The sequence below is a fragment of the Excalfactoria chinensis genome, chromosome 4 (genome assembly GCF_039878825.1).
Source record: "Excalfactoria chinensis isolate bCotChi1 chromosome 4, bCotChi1.hap2, whole genome shotgun sequence".
Classification (NCBI taxonomy): Eukaryota; Metazoa; Chordata; class Aves; order Galliformes; family Phasianidae; genus Excalfactoria; species Excalfactoria chinensis.
Window position 1 is genome coordinate 10,687,526 of NC_092828.1, and position 23,260 is coordinate 10,710,785.

The 23,260-nt window shown below is 43.1% G+C and overlaps 1 protein-coding gene across 2 annotated transcripts in view; it reads right to left on the reverse strand.

Moving 5' to 3' along the window:
- Positions 1-22,806, reverse strand: part of SORCS2 (sortilin related VPS10 domain containing receptor 2) — a 533,288-nt gene extending 510,482 nt beyond the window's left edge. Inside the window, exon 1 of one of the 2 annotated variants that reach the window (XM_072334228.1) lies at positions 22,432-22,806. In XM_072334228.1, coding sequence (XP_072190329.1) covers positions 22,432-22,770 — 339 coding nt within the window. In that variant the 5' untranslated portion in view covers positions 22,771-22,806. The remainder of the gene's footprint in view (positions 1-22,431) is intronic. The other variant, XM_072334229.1, reaches the window with a different exon arrangement.
- Between the last annotated feature and the right edge of the window lie 454 nt (positions 22,807-23,260).

Genomic DNA, 23,260 nt, shown 5'->3' on the forward strand with positions numbered 1-23,260 from the left:
AAAAAATGTCCTTCTATCAACAAAATGTTTGTTTAAGCAATTGTTTAAAAATCAAAGTGGGATCTCATAAATATTTTTGGGCATAGCTACACTTTGTGACCTACTCATCACTTCTGCTTATTTGCCATTGCTTATTCCCTAGTGATTTACAACTAGACTAACATAAAGATGAATTGAAGGAGGATTTACAAATAAAAATTATGCCAAATTCTTCCTCCTCCCTCTGAAGGTCAGCAACAGCTCAGAAGGCAAAATAAATTGCATTAATTCCACTTTTGGTAAACTCTCTGCACAGAAGAAGTTCTAAACTATGTTCCAATTTGGGAGTTCTCCGCGCTTTGTGCTACAAAAATCACGGTAAGAGGTTTTCCCTGAGGTTTCATCTAAATAGACAGAAAAGAATCAAAAAGAAAAGAGAAAGCAGATTAGTGAGGTTAAGGTTGAGAAATAAATTGATTATGTGACTTGTTCAAAAACCAAATCTAGTTCTAATAAAAAAAAAAAAAAAAAAAAAAAAGGAGACCTAGAGCCATCCCACAGCACCACTCCTCCCACCACAAAACTCCCTGCCTCTCTAAATATGCTCACACCTCCAGCATGACCTTCATGTTTGACCTCATCTCAGACCTCAGCTTCCTTGCTGTCAGAGAGGAGGGAATTTTATAACCACAATGGCAGCTCCCATCAGCACAATCTCTTCTCCTTCTTCTAAAGACCTAAACACCCTTTTCTCGCATGCTAAGCCTTCCTTCAGCACTCTCCTAAAGATCAGTAACTCAGCAGCACATAGAGAAGCCTTTGGATCCACCAGCACAGAACTACACTGGCTGTACAAGCTTGGTACAAGCAATGTTTCCTCTTCACTGTGTTCAGCAAGCTAGGCAATTCTGCTTTGTTGAAAAACCACTTTAATTCTTTTAGACATTCTAAATTTTTCCATCATTGTCTGAATGTCTCTATAAGAAATTCTGCAGATCTGAGTGTTTACAGAAAAGTTTGGTCTTACCAACTCACAGTCTATGCCTTGATCATAACTTAATGCCATATTACTCACAAAAGCTGTCTGGGATTCAAAGAAGGAAAGGTGGAAAGGGGTCAACATTATCAATTCATGTTTGTCACATCTTCCTGTGAACACCCGGAATGAATCTACTCCACTCAACGAACTCCAGATACCAGTCTGGTAAGACAGAGGGATGTTTAAAAGCTGTGTGATAATAATAAAAGTGAAACTCTTGCCTCTGAACTTCTGCTATGTTTGCTGCATTGTTTGCTGGCTATTATTACCTGCTTTACCCCAACACCTATATGCCCATCTCCAAGTTCAAAATCAAAGTCACACTAAGCAACAGATAAGGTACTGTTACAGAAGCACAGATTTCACACTGGCTATATGGAAAAAGGGTCAGGGGAAAGTAAGCATACAACCAAGGCAACTGAGGTCATGATTTGTAAATATTTCAGTGATATTCTGAAAGAAGAGAAACAGGTATTAACCTACAAAGTTTTTCAAGTGAGACATAAATATGTATTTATACGTGCACACCAAGCTTCTGATCCTTCACTAACTTCAATGTAAGTTACAGCTTTGTATTTTATTCATGCAGGATTTACCTATAAATATCTATAATCTATAATAACATCATGAAGCTCAAGCAGGTTGAAGCCTGGAAAACGTGTGGTCATTTTTCCAGATCGTTTCACTGATCAGCTTTTCCACACGGTCACATGAAGAGCAATGGTGCCACAGCCCAGTGAAATATGTTGAAAAGCAACAAATGACAGGAAATGTAGAAAAGTGAAAGAAGAACTTGGGTGGTATTTGCATGAAGAACAAGGCAACAGAAGCATACACAGGTGGAGATGAATATAATCCACAGGTTTTCAAACTGTCAGAAGTGTTGAGATGGTTTTAAATTACTTCTTAAAGAATTAGTGTGCAGTGGGATTCATACCAGCTGACCAGAAAAGGATAGATATTGAACATAAAAAGAGTTAGAATGGCTCTGGAAATCACCAACTAGTCAGTGTACCTTCAAGTTCCAGAAAAATTCTAGAAACCATCACCAAATAAATGGTGTGCAAGCAATACATGGAGTCCAATTTTAAGTTCCCAAAAGCAAATACTATCAAAATTATCTAATTCCCCCATATACAAGAGTAACAGGCCTTGGGGATAACAGAAAGGCAAACAAGCAGGTTTGCAAGGAAATGTGTCCTTAGTCTGGTATTATTGGACATCCGTATTAAAGGGCTATGCATATTAAATGTGAGTATGACACCAAGCTGAAAGATGTACCAGAGGTACAGGATTAGAATTCAAAGAGATCTTCACAAATTGACAAAATGATCAAAAATGACTGGGTGCTGTTCAGCAAGAATGATGACACTCAACATTTATTAGATACTAAAGTGCATATAATCAGAATTGTCAAGAGCAAAGTATGCTCAGCAAAATTGCTGGGAGTATTAATGAATCATGAGAGGATTACATCTGTCCTTTTTGTAGCAGCATGGCATCATAAGGTAATGGAGAGAAAAGCTGCATGATGCCGACAGTAAGACTTAAAGTAAACTTCCACCCCAGCCTGAAGACCTCGGGTGAACAAGTGTTCACAGCATCACAGACTAATGTGGAATAATTGGAGAGAGCCGGAATGAATGCAGTAAAAATGATAAGAGGCCTAGAAAAGCAGCACCAAGTGAGCAGCAAGGAAAGGATGAACAAGCTGAGGTTATTAAATCTAAAGAATGCAAGACAGGAGAAGCCCAATAAAGGCTTTCAGATATATTAAAGCTTGATGAGAAGAGACAGGGTGTAAACTTTTCTCCATACCCATAAAGGAGAGAGAAAGAAGTAAACTGAAACAGATTTAAATCAGGCATTAAAGAAAATAGGCTAACCCAACTGTCTAGGTTCTTCTTACTACTATCAGTTCCCCAGTTCAACTCCCATCCAGCTCCATAAACAACCACAGTGACACCAGGTAAAGGCATTTGCACGTGCCTGGTCACTTAAGCATCCCATGGTCACTTAAAACAGCACCATTACCCAGACAAACAGGTAGCAAGCAATGTTTAAGAAGACTCTTACACAACAAGTATATTTAGCAGCACGCTTCCCAAAGCCCCCATTTCCCAACACTCCAGGCATTTTTCTCAGCCCTTAGTCAGTGCCTGATACCCTCCAGTTGTGCCACTGCAGTAACTGCGAGGATGCACAGTAGAGGAGCAATGCGAGAAGAGTTAGATTAAGTATAAGCCCGGTGTTGGAACATTTGTTTTAAGAGAGCTATAACTTGGGAGAATGCAAAATCAGCATACTGCAAAGCATCTAAACCCATGCAGTAGGCAGGTATCTGAGTCACTCACGTCAGTGGGAGATGCATGCTGCTTTACACTCAAAAGTTGTGTATATCCAATACCAAGACAGGATTCCACTATGAAAAACGGAGCTGGGGATTATATAACCACCACAACTGTCCTGACTTTCTTATGGATTTTAACCTTGATATTTACAGGACTGTTTCAGAGAAAATATCTCACTTCTGGTACGTTGCTACTGAAACCAAACAGCACTTTGGTGATTGAAAATGAGCAGTGTAATGAAATAGCCTAACCTCAAAATGTCTGCAAGGCTTTCACCTAGACACTCCCAAGAGAATGGTGGCACTTCTACAATTCTGCAGTGAGTTTCAGAATAGATACCTTGTGAAACTAAATGCATTACAAGGCTTAGAAATGCTAATGCAATGCCTGTTAAGTAAATGCATTTTCTACCAATCATAAATAAAAATCCCTTTCAACAATAGAAAGATATCAAGATAAATACTGATGTCTATTATGGTTGTGATTATAAGCAGAAGGTTACCTAACAGTAAACAATCTGAGCATTTAACCTTTCAGAGCTCATTGCTACAGTCAAATTGCTGTCCAACACACACGTTGATCCCAAGCCTTTCAGAGAACTGATTACAGTGATTACAAAGCAGGTGGGTTAAATTTGTTGTCTAAGTAGCTTAAGAATTGACCCTGAAAGTAACTAAATATAAATGCACAGTTAATTTTAAAGGCACACAGATTAAGCTACTAATACAGCTCTAACAACTGGAACGGGAACAGAGAGCACTGCCCAAAACTACAAAGAAGGTCCTGCGAAAGATTCAGGAGCTACAAAAGGGTTCTACTATACTGAGTTTTAAGCCTGCTTTACTAAACCACAGATATCCCTCATTATAACCGGAAGACCTCATATAGCAATTAGTTTAGCCCAAAGAAAAATTCTGCAGCACTTCAGTGATTTGTAATTCTTCTGCTCTGGAGGAACAGTCATATTCCTTAGCAAACAGTTTAAATACTAATTATTTCCTTGCTGAACCCTGCAGTGAAACTCATATCTAGAAGAAACCATATAAAAGCACTTCTAATAATTCTGCTGCTCAAAGAGCAATACTCTTCATCCGCTTCAGTGATTTTGTACCCAACAGGTACAACACTGAAGTAATGAGCATTATAAAACTTAATACAGTGCCATATATATTTTATGGCTCTGTAGATCCAGATCAGAGAACATCCAGATTGTTTTCGCAGAACTAATGCCAGACACATTTCAAATCATTGTGTACGTAGTGAGTCTTCCAAGAAATTTATAACTCTCACCAAATTAAAATTAAAGAAGCAAACAGTTGAGTAAAAGAAGAAAAACAAAAGAAAACAAACAAACAAACAAAAAAAACCCACACAGCCTTCTCTAAAAGTTCCTAATTGTTTTTAAAATAGGTGTTATTATAAAGGAAATTGTATTTTTTTAAATAAAAAGCATATCTCACCAATGTATGTGTCAGGCATTAAAAATGTACATAAATGAACAATCATTCATAGGGATCTACTGTTTTTGCAGGACAGCGTTTAAAAAGCAATATTGTGTAGGATGTAAAGCCACATGAAAGCTCTGGATAAGAAACTGTAAGATGAGATTCTCTTACACACGATTAACATCAGAAAAATCACTTTCCTGTGCAGCGTACCTCTCTGTACCATTCTGTTTATCTATGGTAACATGATCACATACATTTCCAAAGTACCCAAACACTTCATGATCTTTGATGTTGCCCTTATAACCAAAGAGGCAGAACAAGACCTGTGTATGTGGAATTCAGAAACAGAAAGATTCAAGTTACCTGCTCAGGGCTGAACAGAAAGCTTCTGGCAGCCCAAAGAACCCAGAGTGGGTTTCCTGAAGCCCAAATGAATGCAACAACTGGCCCCTCTGTGTGCTGTTTCTGCAGGAGCTGCCCTCATGTTGCAACCACTGGCCCATTTTCTGTAGAGGAAGCAGAGCTCAACTGGAGTTGGCCTATGAACTGACAGAAATGGAGGCTTATGCTCTCGGAAATCTGAGCCAAAATGTCATACAGCAGGAATTCACAGAGGAGGAGGATTGGCTTTGGATCAATCACAAACCAGTTTAAAAAAAATACCCGATGTCCAAACACCGTGACTAGAAAGCCGTTCAAAGTTTGTTCAACACTGTTCATTTCCATGAAATACTATGATTTGTCCCTATTCAGTGTCTCCTCCTTAGCAGTGAGTTATGCAAGCACAGAGCATTAGCTCAGCACCAAGCAGCAGGAGCAGCCCGCTGAGCTGTGCCACCATCAGATCCTAAGTGAGTGCGTGGGTGACCCAGCACTGTTCCTTGCTTAGGAAATACTAAAAGGCTACAAGATAAGACGCTGGATTTTAAGACTGCAGCTTCTGTTGGTTCTGTTTTCAAAGAACAGCACTTAAGATCAGGATTAAATAGGCAGAATAAGTGCCTTGCACCATTTGCAGATAGTTTCACATACAGCCCACACTCAAAATGTGCAAGAATTTCTGTGCAAACACAAAGCTGAGAAAATGCAGAACCGGCAAACACAAAATTCATCAAAACATCTTCCAAATCGAATGGAAAGTAGTTCCATATAGAATCACTAATCTAAAGCTTGGTTTACAATGAACACACCGAGCTTCAGGAGCAGAGAACAGGATGCTGCTGGCTAATACTGTTCCATGTCCATTTTCTGACCAACATGGAACAAAATAAACCTGCATGAAGCCACCAAGAATTACTAGGCATCTAAGAGCAAATATGATCGTGAAATCTAGAAACACCTTACCTGTAGAACAAATATGTGATTTGATTATTCTAGGATTGGACAAACACATTTTCCATCATTTCTGTTTCTCCAGAAAGAGAAATCTACTATTTCAACAGCAACAGTTGCATCCTCCAGTTCTCCAGGCTGCCCAAGGAGGCAACCATCATGAAGAGATTTAAGGAAGGTGTGGATGAGGCACTTAGGAACGTGGTTTAACAGCGGGCTTAGTAGCATGAGGCCGTGGTTGGATTTGGTGATCTTACAGATCTTTTCCAAAGTAAACGATTCTATGACTGTGTTCTTTATTGCTTAAGAAATCTGTTGAACTCTCAAAGGAACCAATTTTACTGCAAGTTACGTCTGATTTCTACTATAAATGCCATCTAGAAACTACCTAACACCATCTGCGTCTCTTTATTAAAGTGTGTCTCCATCATATACATGGAACTTCCCTACGATGCCAAATATATCTCTGGTTAACAGTTATGTTAACTAAGCCCAGCCCTTCCAGCTGAACTTGCCTTGCAGATAAGGTTGAAGAAACAGCACTCAATGTCCTTCGCAATAGCTATAACAAGCTTTGAATGAAGAACAAAAAAAATTACAAACAACATTATCCCACTTCTCATTTCATTTAAGTTTTGACAAGCTGGAAATATTCCAAATTCTCTTACCGCTTTGTGGTTAAAATAGAAGAACCCACTACACTACAAACAGAGAACAGTCCGATTAAACATGTTAGCTACTGAAGAATTGTCTGCTCTGCAGCCACCTTTAAGCATGATGAGTCAACAAATGTGTCTGCTAACCAAGCATCATGTATATAAGGACTAAAGTTTGTGGCATTGGCAAAGACCCTTCAAGAATGAAAAGCGATATAAACTGCTGCAAGCTTTGCTTTCTGAACTTCTGATCGTTCCTAAATATGACGCAAATGAAATCCGTCTCTACCAATTCATTTTTCAAACATCAGTGAAGTTCTTTTAAAAGTCTTTCCCCAGGGACAATTTGTCACATCACAAAATGATGACATTTGCACCATGGCATGCTGGCATTATACTTCCCATCAACGGGGAAATGTCACAATTTGTGACATAATCACTGCCCTACGACAACCTTTTGTTAGCCTCAATGATACCACATACAAATATTTGACCATGTAATGCCAATAGAATAGATGACACCTTGGGGACCAACCCAGAGCTAGTCTGTTCCTTTATGTGAGTCAGTATGTCAGCTTATTTGCTTCTAAATCTTACGGTATCAGAAAAGCCAAAGGTATTACATGCTCCAATCCAGCAACAGAAAAATCCTACATTATAGGAGGTGAGAGCAGCCAGATTCAGGAGGAGTTAGGTCATTGCAACAGCCAAACCAAATGAAGCAGTAACGGAACTCAGCGTTCGGCATCTTTAAACATTAGTAGGGAAGGGTGAATCCAAATTAGCCTTCCAATTATTTTCTCTTTAACTTGACTATTTAAGCCATTACCTCAGTTATATAGCATAGCGACCTGAAATTTTTCATTAAAGAACAGATCTGCTTGTCTGCACTTTTGTTCTTTCACCAAAAAAGTGATGAAGAAGAGTGAAAACACAATTTTTCCCCATGCTGAAGATAATAATGATTCCTGCTAAAATAGTATGTCATTCCTCATTATTATTAATATGCTGTGCACAACACAGCTGGGTATACTTAAAAACTATGAATAAGATTGGTCCTCTTTTGTCAATAAGATAAATCTCATGCTGTTAGCTATGACAGATACCCTCTAATGCCTATGTGGCTTAAATGCCTCTTGACTAGTACAGTGACTAAAATGGTGACTGACTAAACAGTGAAGCCTGCTATTGCTTTTCACAGGCTCTGGATTCAGGAATATTGTACGGTTAGATATTTAAAGCACCGTGTACCATTGCTCCCATAACTAAGTGATGGTAGAAAGCATCAGTAAATTCTTAAGGATGAGAATGTAACATCCACATGAGCCTTCCACAACCAGGCAGTGGTGAGGCCTCTATTCTCATTTCTCTCTGTTAAACTGGTTGCATTTGATAAGAGAGTGATGTAAAGACAAGTTCACTCATGCCAGCTGTTTTCTCTCTAGATGCATGGATGGTAAGTTGATCAGGATATTAGTTTCATTCCACTGACGTGCCTTCCTACAAACTCTAGTGAGACCAAGTAAACCAATGCAGCAGCTAGAAAGATTAAATTAACCTAACAATAGAAAGTAAGGCAGAGGAGTATGAGAGTGAGAAGACAAACACAACAAACAAACCTCTACTAGAGAAACAAGCCTGCTTCTTCTAGATTCAACAGCACATAAATGTTTAAGGAAAAATGAAAAAGAGGAAAAACAGAAAGAAAGAACAGTGTGGAATTCAATATCTAACATGTAACTCTCAAGGCTGTTCTGTGCTTACTTTTTGCCATTTTGTAGGCTTCTGCCCCTCTTGTTTCCCATTAGTTTGAAGACTTAACTGTGAGGCAAATGAAAGCTAAGAATCCTTCAATACTGTGTGAAATTTAAGTCAATAAAATAGTGCACCACACACCAGCTTAGAAATCCAATCACAGCATGGGTTCTCATGGAGCCTGCAGACAGTCCACTACAATTAAATGTTTGTACTGATATCCTTGAGTCCAACATTAAAAATTTAAAGCAAGCATAAATCATGAAATGTTTCTGAACAAAAATGAGCAAGAAAATTTTCAAAATTCACCTTCAGGCTTCTTAAAATCTAAGAAGCAGGATCGTGACTTTTTAATAATTGGCCTTAAAGTAACTTAAGAGAAAAGGATTGATTTCTGTTTTAACAAAATCACTGATTTTTTAATGAAAAGGCTTAGGTTGACTATGCTATGTAGACCTGGAACAACAAGCAGCAAATCTTGTATATATCAAAACAACTTTCTTACACAGCATAGAAGAAGATTAACTGTTCAAAGTCAAGAACTAAGACATTAAAGGCATTTTCTCATACTTGGAAAGGGTGAGACGCGAATACTCTCAGGTAAACTTTCATAAATTAAAAATGAGACTCAACTGTTGATAAGAACATATACTGTATTGCTCAAGTAGCAAGAGAATAACAGCTTCAAGATGAAGTTAATCCTGGCTCGGATTAGGTTGTCCATTTAATGAATATTAATTCCAAATAACTGAAGAAAAAGTTCAGTATACTTAGTACTTCTTTTCATACCATCATGCAACACTCCTAAAAAGATGCTTCAATAAAATCTAGAAAAACAAAAAGGCATCTAAAAACTACTTTTGCTGTGCATCTTTCTTTACAGAAACAACACTCACTTAAGTGAAATAGCATCCCTTAAATCTGGTGAGAAACCTACAGTAGAAAATAAATTCTGTCAATTATGAAAGATATATTTACTATCTTATATAATTTACTAGAATTTAAATATTATTTAAGTCAATGTAGTAACAAATTGTTTTGAAATTCTACAGTGTAACTACAAAAGTCAAGATTTAAGTGTTTAGTTACTCAGAGATCCAACCCCCAAAACTGAGCTCATTCAGATCTGGGGGAAGGATCATGGTTAACAGAAATTCAGTACTAGCAATTTTGGCCAAGTACTACACTGAACTATGTAAACCCATCTTCCATGTTTATAAATGAGGTGTATTTCTTGCACCCAAAACAGCTCTGTGCTCACCCCAAGCAACAGAGTACTGTCTGCTAGGAAAGCTGTCTGGTGAACAGTCACAACACAGCCACCTGATTTTGAGGCTCTCCTTAGAAATCCATGGGCCTAACCTCTCACAGACATTCTCATAATCTTCTTACAAACCATTCCCATAGGACAGCATCACTTGCACGTTAGACAAACACACTCAGTCCATGAAATATAGTGACTGCACAGCAAGTGCATCTGCCTCACAGCAATGGACTATGCCAGCAGCGAGTTTCCAGCACTCCCTGCCTTTCACTCCCAGCTCAGCTAAAGCAGCAGAACTTACATACATAAGCTGCACAGCTTCCATCCTATGACACCTTCACACTCAGTTGCTGTCTTTGCTTTACTCAGCTTGCGTTTGTTTTCAAAAGAAGCTTCATTCATTTAAATTCCTGTAATAAGTAACAGCTTGTTAATATTTCATGTAAAGGAGAAAGAATTCACTTCCTATACGCTGCAAGGAGTAATAATGTACTTGCAAAGCCAAGTATCAGAGTGACATCACCCCAGGATCAGAATGATGAGCACTAATATCAAAACTAAGCCCAAACAATGAAATCCATGACAACCCACATTTCAGAAGTTGTTTTTTTCCTCACAATACCTCATTTAAGCACTAAATGTAACACTGAATAGATTACGATTATTTTTCAATTAAGCTTGGATGAGCAGCAGAGTAATTCCAGTGATGGGTAATACACACATTCTTATTAGATGGTATGTGCAGATTATAGAACTGGATGACTGGAAATGGGATTGTGAGTCTTTCATTTCTAATTACGATCATTTAAACTCAGCAGAAGCCTGACACAGTAGCAGCGCATTTCCCTTCGTGTCCCCAGCCTACCCCTAGATGAGTTTAAGAGATCACTTCGCAGCTTTAGGCTCAGAGCATGAGGGGAAATACACTGCTCTGGGGCCAGGTTTGAGTTAGATTTGAGGGGTTTCTTTTTTAAACATCTGTTATTGCCATCCTCCAGAGATACAGATACTGTCACAAAGAAAAGATTTCCTTCAGCAATGCCGCTCTGTCCAAACTCACAGACAGTATGTGACCCAGTGTGAACATCTATACCTCCTGGAATGGCATCTCCTGAAGCACTGACATGTCAGATCATTACCAGCCACATCCCTGAGGATCTTTCTTTCTAGATAGAATGGGGAAGATGATGCTATTTAAGCCCCAGGGGTGAGAAAGGTGATTTAATATGAAGAAGAAATTAAGGGAGAATAACAAAGGGGACTCAGACAGAAAAAGGAAAGGAGAGAGGAGGGATGAGAGCCATACAAAAAGCAGATGGAAAAGTAAGAGAAACAAAAGACAGACAGAGAACTTGCCCAAAGGGAGCAGAGTTTCTCGCTGAGTGACAGTGATTGTGACATTCAGGTTCAGTTAATAAATACAAGTCTATTTAGTCATGGCAAAAAATGAAAAGCTTGCATATTTTGTGCAAACCCTCCACACACAACAGCCTGTAAGTCAGAGACTATGAACCCTTTATATTATTTCCTGGCACACAGTCTATGCCTAGATGGGAATTTCAGTGCTCTCATCTCACTGGCCTTGACTTCTGAGCTGCCGACCCCTGTGAAACACCACGCCGGGCTAAGTTCTGCTCCCTGAGGGAGCCTCCATGCACTCCACAAAGCACAACAACGTCACAGAAAGCCTTGTAGGCAGTTTCTGCAAACAAGGTAAAGATTATTTCCTTCTATAACCCTATTTTCCCATCTTCAGGAACAGTCATAACAGTCTTTGCAGTCATAAATGTTAGAGCTGAGATGTAATCCTTCACAATAATATATGCATCGATTCAAACTTCCTCTCATGCAGCTCTAGCATTCGTTAAGCATTCATTGCCTCAGTAGCACACACACATCAGCCCAAACATTCCTGCACTCACAGACTAACCAAAGCAAACCCATGAGCAGATGAAGATTCTTGTCTTTCATTCAGGGCTTAAGTTGTGCCACTTTGTACCCAGTTTAAGAAATGGTGTTCATGAAGTCAGCTAAACCAAGCTAAAACTGATGGTGTATTGATAATTCAGCAGCTACTAGCTAGCTCTCACACTGATTATATACATTAGCCTGGTATCAATCTCCCATGGCTGGTCAAGTCTTCTCTCCTTCCCCCCCCCCCAAGATTTTTTAAACAGAGCAAAGAGCACGAGGTGCTTATAAACGGATTTGAAAACTGCTGTCTCTTGGAGCTCTTCAGGATCAATGACATTCAAAAAAACAAAAAGGCTCAAAACTCTCTAAATGTATCCGACTTTGTAAAAATACATCTGTTTTACAGCAGTTAAGAAGGAAGGAAGGAATAGAAGACCCTATTAGTGGCCCTCAGTGCTCTGCACAGTAGTCCTTGAGAGATCCTGTATGAAGAAGAACATATGTATTTCATTAGGAACTGAAAACGTGTTCACTGAGCTACATCTTGCCATCTTTAAGCAGAGGTTCTCAGTTCAGACAAGGTGTAGGGGAACACACTCCTTCCACATCTTCCTTAGCAGGAGCCAACAGCATATCACAAAATGGGCTTCACAGAGCTACAAAAATGCTGTACATCTGATGCACAACATACTTTCTTGCTACCCTTCTTTACAATTGCTTTAAAGTTTAATAACAACAGCTGAGACCCAGGAGAAGTTTTAAGCATTGATAGTGGGCTGCTTGCTCCAAAAATATGGGCACTTTTGCGCCATCTACACATCCTCCTCTCTCCTACATGCATTCAGCAGCACCTCAGTGGCTGCCACATACAAGACAGTTAAAAATAACTGGATTCTGTCACATTTGTTTTTCCTACAAGGCTGGAAAACCTCACAAAGAACAGGATGGAGACCCAGCTGGCTCTGCCAATATTGAGGAAAGCAAAGCTTAGGATCAGTAGCAGTAATGGCTTCCCAGTTCTCTATCTCCAGCACCAACAGAGCCAAGAACAGCCATGGAGCTCAGTGTTATTCCTCTATGCTCTGTCAGCTGTGCTCAGGACACAGCTCCTTCTCCAAAGCCACCTCACTCCCAGCACAGATATTTTGCATAGCCTCCATTCATTGTTCATATTTAACATCTCATTATCTTACTCAGAGCAAGGAACATGTTTTAAAACCTCTCTCCAAACAGCTGAGACCTCAATATGCTTGCTATTATGTGGTTGGAAAACAGGCAGGAAAACATGGGAAACCACTGATTAAAGGACAAACAAATTAACAAAATAAGAAATTTCCCTCTAAATCAAAAGCTGCAGTTCTAATGAAATCCTAGTGCCTGTGGGGTGACATCTGGGTCTGGGCTTTTTACTTCATATGCCTGCTTGTTTCTATGTTCTAACCACATTAAATGCTACAATAGCCAAGACTCCAGAGTCCTGCACTTATCTATTAAACTTGTGTGGTTTACAAGGCTAAAATGAGAGAGGCCAGAAGGAATGATATTCATGTAGTCTATCTACAAACCACATGTAGGAGCCAAATCTTATTTTAACCCTACCAGCCTCAACAGTGCCCTATAAGGTATACACAGAGAGAGTGGGATCGCTCTAAAGATCAGCTGGGAACTTAGATATAGAAGTAGGTTAGCACCAACCTGCTATGGACTGGGACAAAGCGGTTTAGTTAAGAGTCATTGAGACTGGCGCCCTACAGTACGCACACATACACTCTCACCTGCACAGGATCCCAAGCATTCACTTCGATTTGCACTGCAGAGATCAGTACAGGTGGAGGTGACATGGGCAAAAGAGCATTACCAGTTCCGTTGTGTCCAGCGTGGTCACTGGTCTCCAGCATCAGAGTCAGGCCTCTGGGCATTCCCTGGTGTTTGTCACTATAGATCCCTGAAACATTTGGCTCACGGGTTCTTGAATTGAACACATGAAAGGGGTTCAAGAGTTCAGGGTTGTTTTCTTATCTCTGCTTGTGCTAACGGTAATGCCTACTTACACTGAACACTCCACACAGCACCTAAGAGCATAAGAGGAAGAACCAACAAAAAACGATCCCATTTTCTGTAAATGGCAAGATTTAATGAATACTGCTGCAGATTTAGATGCCTCAGACTTACAGGCAGCTCCAATTCTCTGGAAGAAAAAAAAAAAAAAAAAAAAAAAAAAAAAAAAAAAAAAAAAAAAAAAAAAAAAAGAAAAAAGCAAGGAAAAAGGCAAGTAACAAGGTATTTTCTGCTAGCAAACAAGGGGAAAATATCTTATTGAACTTAGACCCAGGAGGATTTTATGGCAACCTACCATTCCCTGATACAACTGTGTTTTCAATGAAGTAACAACTATTCCTTCCGATTCAGTCACATTTAATGTTGTGAAACACTGCCCAAAGCTCCAGCAGTGACTCCAACACACTTCTCCAACCCCCAGCTCCAGCCCTGTGGGCATCTGTCATGCTGCAGCAGCATAGAAATACATTAACCACACACAGGTTGTTCTTTAGTACCTGAGAAAAGCAACTTTGCTGTGGCTCAGCTAGGAAGCTAGGCTAGGCACTGCTAGAATTTACAGGTGGAACAGCTCAATTCCCAGCCATCATCATCGTTATCTATTGCTTTTACAGAACCACTCAAAACGCTGCCAACTCAGAGCAGTGCCGCGGTGCACCACAGCCTGCCGGTGCACATGCAGAGGGAAGGATGCTCCTTCCCTGTGGCACTCACACTCCAGGGAGCAGAGAGCAGCCAGTAGCAGTAATAACAAATGTGTTTTCACAGACTGCAGCTTGCCATCTGCTATGTGCTGGACAGTGCACACGGGGCTACTGCTCAGCAGGAATAAGGACACATCCCAGCAGTTGGGGTTTGGAAATGCACTGCCACCACACTTCCACACTTCATACAGTTTTACCCTCCAAAGAGCACAGGGAAGAGACAACTTTCATGGAGTGAATGGGGAAAGATGAAACATTAATTACATCTCCTTCATGAACTAGAACAAACCTATTACAGTGTTACTGCTCAGAAAGCACAAAAACCAGAGTTCTCCTTGGGTTTAAATGGTTTTACAACTTATCATTTTGAAATTAAAAGTAAAAAATTAAAAATCTCTACTGTTCTGTTTTGAAAACACAGATTATTATGAGCACTAGAGGGAAACCACAAGTGAACAATAATCTGCGTGCTCGTAAATTTCTAAAGATGTGCCCATCAAATACGCTGTAGGTAAATAGTGCCAAATGTAGGCACTGTCCTATTCAGACGGGGCAATTAAAGTGCTAGCAAGAGTGAATTAGGAGGAAAGAAAATGCAAGGGGCTAAAATAGAACTTATTCAGGGAAATAATAACCAGTCTACAAAAGCAGGCAAGGTACACACAGTGAGAAAGAAGTTTAAGTATATGGGTAAATGAGGCAGGGGGCAGGGAACAAGTTAAACACAGGTTAAATTACACTGAAAATGTTTTTAGCCACATATTCTTAAGTCTATTCACTGGTCTGACAACTGAAGTGCCAGAGGCCAGGCATTTAAATTAAACTGGACTACAGATTAAAAGCTGCCTTGATCAAAACAAACATCAGCACAAGCATGACCCACGAGAGCCTTTTCTTCTCCGACTCCTAGGCTGTACCGCCAAACAGCCAAAGGAACAAAGAAACCATACATGTGATCTCTTGATCTCCTGTAGCCTTGCCTCTTCTAGGTGTTCAAGCAGGAATCATTACTTTAATATCAAAGTGCCCATCTCATTGAGAACACAAGCAGTCCTCAGTGATTCTCAGTGATGAAGAATTACCATTATCTTCACATCACAAAAAGGAAACTGAGGCACAAAATAAGCTGCATACTGCAAATGCTATTTCAGTGGAAAATCGTGAAGCAATTGGTAAAGTTGCTCAATAATCCCATTCAGGTTCAATTTAACCCCAGATCCTTTCATTTGGAACCTTGTGTTGGACCTCTGGCCATGCCTTACCCTGCCCTGATGCTTCCCACAAACCTCACAGCACTGCTTTGAGGCTCACAGCAGCATCAGCGGGGCTCAGCCCTACAAGGGCAGTGCCAGAGCATCTCTTTTACCACAACAGCCTCACTCGGGTCTGACAAAATCCAATGGGAACCATAAATGTGGCACTTCTGCACTCCCGAGCCTAGCAGATGTGCCACCATGCACCTACAAGACTAAGCATTTTGCAGTGCACAGGGGCAACTCTCCTTAAAGCTGCACTTACATATGAATATTCCAAGACATTAGGAAAAAGAAAAAGACTTAATCAGCTGTTGGAGCAGCCCTTGGCCTAAAACTTAGACCTTTGTGTATTCTCTGTCAGTGAACACCCTCTAAGCGGACAATTCTGTTTGCCAAGGATATATGTAGGTAAAACTGCAATTATAAAAACCTCAGAACTACGGCCATATTTTCACACAGAGGCTGCTCCAAACAGCCTTAGTCCATAACTTAGTCCATAGGCACGGAAACGCAGCAGCAATAAACCTCAGATACTTGGGTTAGGGATGATTTTAAATTCTGCGTTTCATCTCAGTTAGTCATCCAGGCCCCTCTAAAATAAGAAGAGAGCCATTTCCCAGAAGACAACTCATCCCAACTTGCTCAAGCATGGACATCACAATTACCACTGGAGAGATCAGTCCAAGGACCAGCTCTGCCTGCTTCCCACTGCACAAGTCCAAACTTACGGGTGAAGGCTGAGGTTATGCATGACAAAGGATCCCATCTATTTTTACTTTCAAGTGTTTTTCTCACTGGTGATTTGTTAGGGCTTAAAATAAGTGTTGCTGGGTATAAGGGTTGGGGATGGGAATGTTTGGTAAAGAATGTGAGATTATGGGGATAAAAATGCCAAAAAATTGCTGCAGGTCATCAAGTTTCATCGTGAGCTACTGCAAGCTGCCATACATTGCAGAATGATGCCAGCCTATACTTCAAGCTTTTGCTTAAATGAATTTCTGCTTCCAGGAAGAAGGATCCCACTTGCATTGCACTGTAGATTGTCTCATTTCATGCTAACATCCCTTGGTCTTAGCTGACACAACCACAAAATATTTTATTTGGGCATATTAAGGACTTGGAGAAAAACACTTTCAAAGTCTGAGTAATTCATAAATCTGTACATACCTGCTGTATGAAATTCCCTCTGTGATATGTGATCCTGCCATCAAAAGCCTAAACACAGGTTTAATGATTGCTATTAAGCCAGATTTGGTTCATCGTGCACTTGTAATACATCACCAGTATCAGACAGGTGATTTCAATCTTGTGCCTGTAGCATTTACTGCTAAATTTGCTTCCTAGTTTCAAACTCCTGTGCCACATTGGCTCTCTCTGAGCACCTCCCAGCACCAGCACAGCAGCACCTGCTCACGCTAAAGCTGCAGGTAGCTTGTTTCAATGCAAAGCAGGCAGCACCAGTCCAACCAGCAAACCCAGGGAAACCTGGGTATGACACAGAGGGGTGACATGGAGGGGTGCGCTTGGAGGAGGACTTTAAGGTATGTTTAAAACACATGCTTCCTAATTTAATTGTGTATTTAAATGCCTGCGCAGGGGACAAGAAGTGCTCCCACTTTTCAGCAGGTGGACTCTGCAGAAACGTAAGAGAGCTCAGTAGGCAGCAGTGTGGGCAGCATGCTGGAGGGCTGGGAGAGAGGGAAAGCGGAGGCTGGAAGAGGCAAATAAATGATGTCATAATATTCATATTGCAATTGAAAAGAAAATACACACACACATCCATCCAAAAATCCCAAGATGATGCCAGACTCTTCAGTTTTGTCGGTGAGCTTAACATCAATCTGCTTTCAGTGTGGGATTCTGCTGTTCCATTCAAATATGATTACTGGGTTTGGTTTCTGCTTGTTTTCTATCACATTATCATCTTCAAGATCCTCGCTGTGGGAAATTTGTCTTTCACTTCACGATAGAATCTATGATTCTATGACACATCTGCCATTTAAGAAAGGCTGAGCTGTTAGGATTTCTGACCTCAGGCTCCTTTGAGTTTCATACAAAAAACCCTGGCTATCCTCAAGAAACAGCACCAAAAACCTCACCACAGCTGGGCTTTCACCCACTTTGGATAGAAAATTACATTCACCATTACAGATAGTACCACAATAATACTAAGGTCAATGTTTCTACAGATCCCCTAAGCACAATTTATTGCCAACTGAACAAAACAGAAAAACAACTAAATAAACTATCTGCCAGAAGAGTAAATTCAGTGATCACTTACTCTACAAATCATGTACTGTGAAACTCTATTACAAAGGAAATCTGTTTTTAAATTAAACAAAGTATCTGCACATCAGAAAGTCCGGATCAGCTGAAGTTCGAGGGTAGTAATTGCTGCAGATGTATAAATCTTCCTTTCTGATAAGCTACCGCTAAATATTAAGTCTTGGAAAGACTGTGTGTGCATTTATGTTTATTTCCACAATAAAGAATCACACGTTTATGAGGGATCAGGACATCAACGTACGGGACAATTAAGTGCCTGCATGGGACAAATAAGTGCCTGCATGGGGGGTTTATATTGTGACACCAAACAAAAAAAGGAAATAGTGGCACCACAAAGCTGCAGACTTGGAACTAGTTGGCTGAAGTCCTGTTTGCAACACTTTAGCAGTCTGCACACAGCATGACGAGCATCCAAGGAATCAAAATCAACTGTGAATACAAGCCTCGTTCTTGCTGCAGCTCTGTTTTGGCTTTGATGTTTTTTAAAATCAGCTAGTATTAATGCACAATGGGAATTTTCCAGGAGGGTCAAAAAGAATGCAGTTTTGGAAAGGAAGTTGTTTACCTAGCTCAAAAAGAAAAAAAAGAAAAAAAAAAAAAAGAATACAAGAAAGAAAGAAAGAACAAAGGCTTCTGGGATGACTGTAAAGTTTCCTAAAGAAAAACAGGGGTCTCCTTAAGTTAGACTGGGTAATGTATGGATAGGACAGTAAAGCTGGGGACACCCGTATGCAGCTGAGCTCAGTAAGAGGATGCTCTGGACACACACTTCTTGTACCTGTGGATGCACCACTCCACGTTATTCATCAGTTGCACAACCTCAGCCACCAGCCCTGCCCAGGGCAGTCGGTGTGCCACAACACTGAGCTGCCACATCTTCTGTTTATGATATTTTAAGACTGGAAAAGAAATGAGCCCCACCTGCACAAACCTTTGTTTGCAAGTATTAGTGAACAACCAACTTCTGCCAATGTAGGAGACAAAGAGCAGAAATACTGAGTGCAAGAATTCACCAAGCAGCTACATCCATGATGCTACAAGGATTGGGTCTGCAGGGCTTGTGTCACTAGTGGCAGTTGTAACTGTGCATCCCACTGCCAAGAAAGGCCAGGAAAAGGCTTAGTGTGCATGGAAGCCATACATAATTAACAGAGTATAAAATAAAAGCAGTGAGGGCACAAAGCAGGAAACAATTTCCATACCTCCCTGCATGGCTCCCTGTTGACAAAACGAGGAGGAGCACAGTCATCCTCCTAGTGATGTAAGTTCACCTCACCCACACATTTTGCTATCAAATCCACCAACCTCCCTACTTCACAAAACTGATGGTATTATGGGAGGACCACCAAGTACACAACAATCCCATGCAGAAAAGCAGCAGGAGAGAGGAACAACTTAGTTTACAGCTTCCTTAGTTTCCTTCAAGACATGCCTTGCAACCAAAAACCACGTGCTCCACTCCTGGAGCCACAGGAGAATTTACAAGACATAAATACGTTTTTAAAAGCTCCATGTGCACATCTGCCCCTCAGTTTGTTTTCCACCCTCAGTCCACACACACACACTTCCCTGAGGTGCTCTCAGTGAACCAGCCATGCAGTTGAGCGTCCCTCAGAGGCTGCCCCTCAGCTTTTATGGGTATTTGTCTCCCCAGCACGGAGCACAATTTCTTCTTCATTTATTTTATTAGGTGAGGTGTTTAAGGGGATATACGGTCATCTGGAGCTCATCACTGTCAAATTTTCAGCCTCGTGGCTGTTAAGGGTAAAGGAGCTGGTTTAGCTCCTTGGTTTACAAAGTGCTGAGTACCTCCAATGAGGTGCCAAATGTCCGCGGTGACACTTCAGGATTGCTGATCCCGGATCTGAGCAACAATCCCGTTCACAGCAGTGCTGGGGCAGAGCAGCACTCACAACACAAACCCGGACTTCTGAGGCAAGGAAGGTTTCCCCATGCCTCTGACAGCACGGTGCCACGTCCAGGGAGCACTGGATGTCAGCATTCCTACCTCTAAACTCTCAACCGAAGTGAAAAAAAGTGAGCAAACATTCAAGACAATCTTAGCATGTTTTGGATTAGGTGTTTATTTTCAAACATTTTCATCTCACATACACAGAGGCAACATAATTCTCTCCAAACCCTTTATACTCATCCTGCTTCCACCGGGCTCAGTGCATTTATTTTACTTTCTTTCCACGGGAAAAATAAATAAATAAATAAATAAATAAAAATTAAAAATAATAATAATAATAAAATTCTACGGACTCTTTACAGATCACTTTTCCCTGGAAGGCTTTGTTAAAATCAGCTCTTCTACTGGAAGCGAGCAATAAAACAAAGCTAACAAGCCAAAAAACTGCAGAAAGAACTGCTGACAGCGATACATCAAAATATCCACAGCAAAAAAAAAACTGCAATGGGGCTGGGACAGCAAAGGCTTTAATTACCCGGACACTTCTTCAAACCCAGCCTCACTTGGCAGCAGTCAACTGGTGGCAGGTAAGGTAAGAGCACACTTTTTAAGTAACTGCGGAAAAGTATTTTGTATTCAATGTGTAAATGCCATGGAGAATGCCTCCGTGCAGCCAGGATGAGAGCACCACCCTGCAGTACTGAATTAGCAGACAGTAAACAAGCAAACACAGAGAGAACTAAGAAGTTGCATCTACTTTCATTCATTCTGACACTTGCCATTTATCTTTGCTTTTGAACAGACAACTTCAGGCTGCACTACGGAGTGAACTGCAGCATCCTGGGAAGAAATAATACCATCGTAGCAATAGAAGCCTCCGCTGCAGCATCTGTTATTAAATCTTTGCAGAGAGGTGAGGAAACCACTGTCACAGCCGTGGATCAGCAAGGTTCTGCTACATTCATTTCACAGTTCCGGGCACTTTGTACGAAAGCTGTTACCTTGCCTTTAATGTCAAAAAAATGAATTTATGCCAACTTTTTAATACTGAATCCTTCAAGGCAATGATGCTGACAGCCCGCAGTAGTCCACAAAGAGGAGACGGCAGCAGCCCAGCAGGGAGAGTCGGAGGAAGGACAGAATCCGGAGGAAGGACAGAATGGGAGCGGCTGATGCTGCCGATACGCAACCCGTTCTGCGAGAAGGAAACAGCCGTCATTGCATAGTGCCTCCCTGAGCGGCTCGCAAACTGCCTTTGAAAGTGTCAGGCGCTGTGCCGACTCCGATCCGGACACAGCAGCACGAGGAGTTCCCACAAGAGCGCTAACGCAGCGCAACGGACCGCCGCACCCGCACCGTGCAGCCACGCACCCCGGGAGGCAGCAGGGCAGGAGAAACACAGGACTCGATGTCCTACAGAGAGGACGATAACTCGCACACCCGCAACAACTACACAGCAAGTGCTCCAAACCGAGCCGAGTTTAAACAAACTTCACACTAAGCTCAGAAAGTTCAATCTTAGCTGAACTATAGTAAAAACTCTCAGGAGTTTTCCAGTAAAGCTCAAATCCCCCAGAAGAAAGTTGGTCTTGAGACTCCATAACGGTATTTTCCTGCCGGTGAAGCTGCACAAACAGCGCAAGGTGCCGTGCCACGCTTCCCTATGGTGCACACTGTTAGGATATAACGTTTCCGTGCCGGATAAATTAGAAGCCACAAATCCCGGAGGTCATCAGCACACAAACGTTACGGGCCGGCACATAAAGAAGCGACGCCAGCTGACATTGAAAACGAGTCAAAAGCAAATCACCATGAAAGTTTCTGCCTAAAATCGGCAACTAACCAACCGAGGCACGACACACGGCTCCAACCGTGGAAAGTTGCGGCCGCTGCCGACGGTCTGCAGTGAGACCCGCTCCCCGCGCGCGGTCCCGAGCCGCGCCTGAGCGTGCGGAGCTCCTCGGGGCGCTCCGGTGCTCGGGGACCCGCGGGAGCGCCAGGCCCTGCCCGGCCGTCAGCGCTGCCCCCCGGCGAGGGGCTGAGCCACCGTGGATTTCTTCTCCTCTGCGGTTTTGCTCGCCGGCGCTTGAGCGCGGCGCGGCGGCAAGGGGAAGGCTGTGCGGGGCTGAAGGATGCGACCGAGCCGCGGCAACCGAACCTAGCGCTCTCGGCCCATCGCCTCTGCTTAGCCCGGGTCACGCCGCCGGGCAGCGATCCGGGGCGGGGGCAGAGCCCTCCTTCGCCTCGCCGCGCAGAGGCCCCGTGCGAGATGCGCGCTCACCAACTTTGCAAACTTCTGCGCGAGCGGCGGAGGCGCTTCGCCACCCGTCCGCCCCCCGCCGCTCCGCCCCGCGGGAACCCCGGGCACCGGGAGCGGCGAGCCCGGCGGGGCGCCGAACCCGCTCAAGTTGCGGGGCCGAAGCCCCGGCCAGAACGGGGAACCCCCCGACCCCTCTCGCTCCGCCCTTTGCACTCACGCTGCTGTTCTCGCCCGTCCAGTGCACCATCGCCTGGTTGTGAGACGCGTCCCCTTTGAGCACGAAGGAGGTGCTGAGGAGCGAGACCCGCTCCCGACCCGCCGCCGCCGCCGCCGGGGATGCCCTCCGGGAGCGGCCGCCCCCCGCCGCCGCCGCCCCGCCACCGCCCCGCCGCGCCTCGGGCAGGCTGCGCGCCCCGCGGGTCAGGGCGCCGGGGCTCGGGCGGCCGCAGGGCTCGGAGCAGCGCAGCGCGGCGGCGGCGCCCAGCAGCGGCAGCAGCAGAAGCAGCAGCGGCAGCCGGGCGGCGGCGGGGGACACGCGTGGCCCGCCGTGCGCCATGGTGGCTCTCCGGCGTGGCAGTGACAGGCGGGGAGGTGGCGGGCAGGGAGACACCGCCGCGGAGGGCGGGGGCGGGGGAGGGTTGTAACCGGAGCGGGGCTCGCGCGGCAGCAGCAGCGTGCGCGGGGCTGCGCGCCCAGCCGGGGCGGCGCCGCCATCTGCTGGCCCGCGCCGAAACGCCGCGCGGCGGGGATCGCTCCGAGCGGGGCGGCGCGGCAGCGGGACGAGGCGGGTCGTACTGGGAATCGTAGCGAGGGTCGTAGTGCGGGTCGCCCCGTGTCGTACAGCGGGTCATACAGGGGATCACGCGCTGCGTCGTACAGCGGGTCACACACCGGGTCAGGCGTTGGGACGCACACCGGGACACACACGCGGTCTCCACAGTGGGCCACGCGCGGTGCTGTACAGCAGGTCATGCACCGAGACACAGACGGTATTACGTGCCAAGTCATACGTCACGTTGCACATCACGTTATAAATTGGGTTACAG